At 41.5% G+C, this 2,337-nt stretch overlaps 1 protein-coding gene across 1 annotated transcript in view; it reads right to left on the bottom strand.

Annotated features, from left to right (window-relative positions):
* Positions 1-1,391, bottom strand: part of LOC138001302 (E3 SUMO-protein ligase KIAA1586-like) — a 1,638-nt gene extending 247 nt beyond the window's left edge. Inside the window, exon 1 of the mRNA XM_068847955.1 lies at positions 1-1,391. This exon is cut by the window's left edge and continues 247 nt beyond it. Within this exon, the coding sequence (XP_068704056.1) occupies positions 1-1,391 (1,391 nt within the window).
* Between the last annotated feature and the right edge of the window lie 946 nt (positions 1,392-2,337).

Raw genomic sequence — 2,337 nt, 5'->3', positions numbered from 1 at the left:
AGGGGATTGAACACGTGAAAGGCTTCTAGAATTCCCAGGCCACCGGAAAACCTGTCATCAATGTTCTCAGCCAATGATTTTGTGTACTTGTTAAACATTCCACTGAGGAACATCTTCTCAGCATCTGTAACTGTAAGCTCTGCTTGGGCAAACTTTCCACCTGCTGCCAAGTCCTTGGTTAGATCATCTACAGGGTCCACCAGGTCAGTTAGCCTTGATTTAGCGGCCAGAATGGATGGCTTAAGTACACTATAGCTTAGGGCATTTGTTTGGAAAAGTTTGCTTAAGTTGCCCATTACAGGCAAGACTGAGTGAAAAATGTATAGCATTCCAAGCATTCCAAGCATTCTGGTGCAGTGAAATTTCTTTAGAAGGCCAAGGGCTAATGGACCATCTTGTAGTGCTGTAAATGTGTTCACCATATGCAGGTAATTATGGAGGACACTCTCCACCGATTGGCTAATCAAAAGCCAACGAGTACGACATGCTTTTCGGATCTTTTCACTCAACTCCAGTTGACACAGTTCTTTCTGCATATGAATGAAGATAGCTGTGTGTTTAGGACTGTTCTCAAAGAATTTCCATGCAGTTGTAAGATTAGTGACAGTGTTCTTGACAGGCTTCAAAGAGTGATCAGCATCACTGTTGGCAAGGGCAAGTTTATGACAGATACAGTGAAATGATATCAGAGTTGGCTGCAGATTCTTTAGTTTTGCTGCTACACCAGAATTCTTTCCGGTCATGACTGAGGCACCATCCGATACAAAACTGGACATGAGATTCATAGGGAGTTTACACTCGGCGAGAAGATCTAGCAACTTCTTTGTTATGCTTTCAGCATTTGGACCCTGCAGTGAATCTAGTGCCTTTGCACCAAGGAATACAGTCTTCGCTTCACCGTTACCATTGACATATTTCACAAACGTAATAAGCTGTTCTACTACTGTTATGTCCTGGGCCTCATCGATGAGAACCCCATACGCATTTCCAGTTCGGGGAACGGCACTTTCAAGAACAGCTTTGCCTATTTCTAACACCATTTCTTGAACTGAAGGATGAGAGCGATGATCGAATAGCCTCATGTCACAGACCCCTAGTCTCTCTGTTAGCTGTATCAAGCCTTCAAACTTCACATTTGCAATCTCTTCTTTCATCATCCAGTAAATCACTTGAAATGCTTTTTGGATAAGTGAATGTTCCACTTCCTCTCTTCTGTCAAGATCACGTTGAAATGTACTGGATCGAGACAACAATTCTGCTTTTCGGCATTGATCATGTTTCTTGGAATCTCCATGGTCTTTAATAGCATCCACCACTAATTTCTTGCAAGGAAACCCGGCCCATGAATCATCATCTTTACTTCCATGTTTCTTGCATAGTAAACAGTACATTCCTTCATTTTCAACATAAATCAACCACCAAAATTTTGTTTGTTCATCAAACCACTTGGACTATAAAAGCCAATCATGCTGGAATGTTTTTCTGGCTTTTCCTTTCATCCAGACAAGTCGGTCGTCAAGAGATTTCTGGCAATTTGGTAGGCATGTGTATTTAGAATGGACTTGTTGCGTGTCAGCGAAAAGTTTGCCTATTAGACCATTGCCATGTTTTCCATCTGTACTTACGCTTGACGGGGTTGCGTTTGCTACGCGATGTTTACAAGAAGTAGTCACGGTTTCGGTAGCTCTGATGGTGGTAGAAGTGGTTTTTGCGGTTGCAGCACTTGCTTTGGAAGTGGAAACTTGTGAACTGGAAATTAACTCGCCTGGTGGATTATTGGGAGTTGCGAGAATGTCATCCGTTAAACTGATCTCTCTTTCCTCTCTAACATTACCTGAATATAACAGTAATGATCACCGTGGCCATTCCATCTTTCAACAATATCATTTTTGCAAAAGAGGTCCGATATATTTCGCTTATATAATCTTACGATTTTCCTTTTTCAGTTCATGTGAAAAGAACGTATTTATCAGATCGGCTAGAAGCAGAATGAATAAACTTGCAGGACATTTTGAAGTGAAATATAAAGTACAACTGTAAAAAGATTGCTACAGAACAAACTTACCCTGGTCTACGCCATGCTTGGCTCCTTTTTCCCAGACACTGAACAAAGATTGTTGTTTTGTTCGCTTCATTTTAATTTTAGGCAAATGATTTCCCAGAGCCGGGTTTGCGTGTTTGGGCCATCACATCAGCCGTCACGGCTCGGTTCCCACGTGAAAATATATTTTGATTTTTCATTCCCGCCGAAGCGTGGAAGCGGTAATTAATGCGAGCCGGAGACTTTGCTGAACTTAAAAAAAAAAGTAAATTTTCGCCTTTCCCTTTACTTCAAAA

Source organism: Montipora foliosa, chromosome 4 (genome assembly GCF_036669935.1).
Source record: "Montipora foliosa isolate CH-2021 chromosome 4, ASM3666993v2, whole genome shotgun sequence".
Lineage (NCBI taxonomy): Eukaryota > Metazoa > Cnidaria > Anthozoa > Scleractinia > Acroporidae > Montipora > Montipora foliosa.
This window is presented reverse-complemented; position numbering and strand designations above follow the sequence as displayed.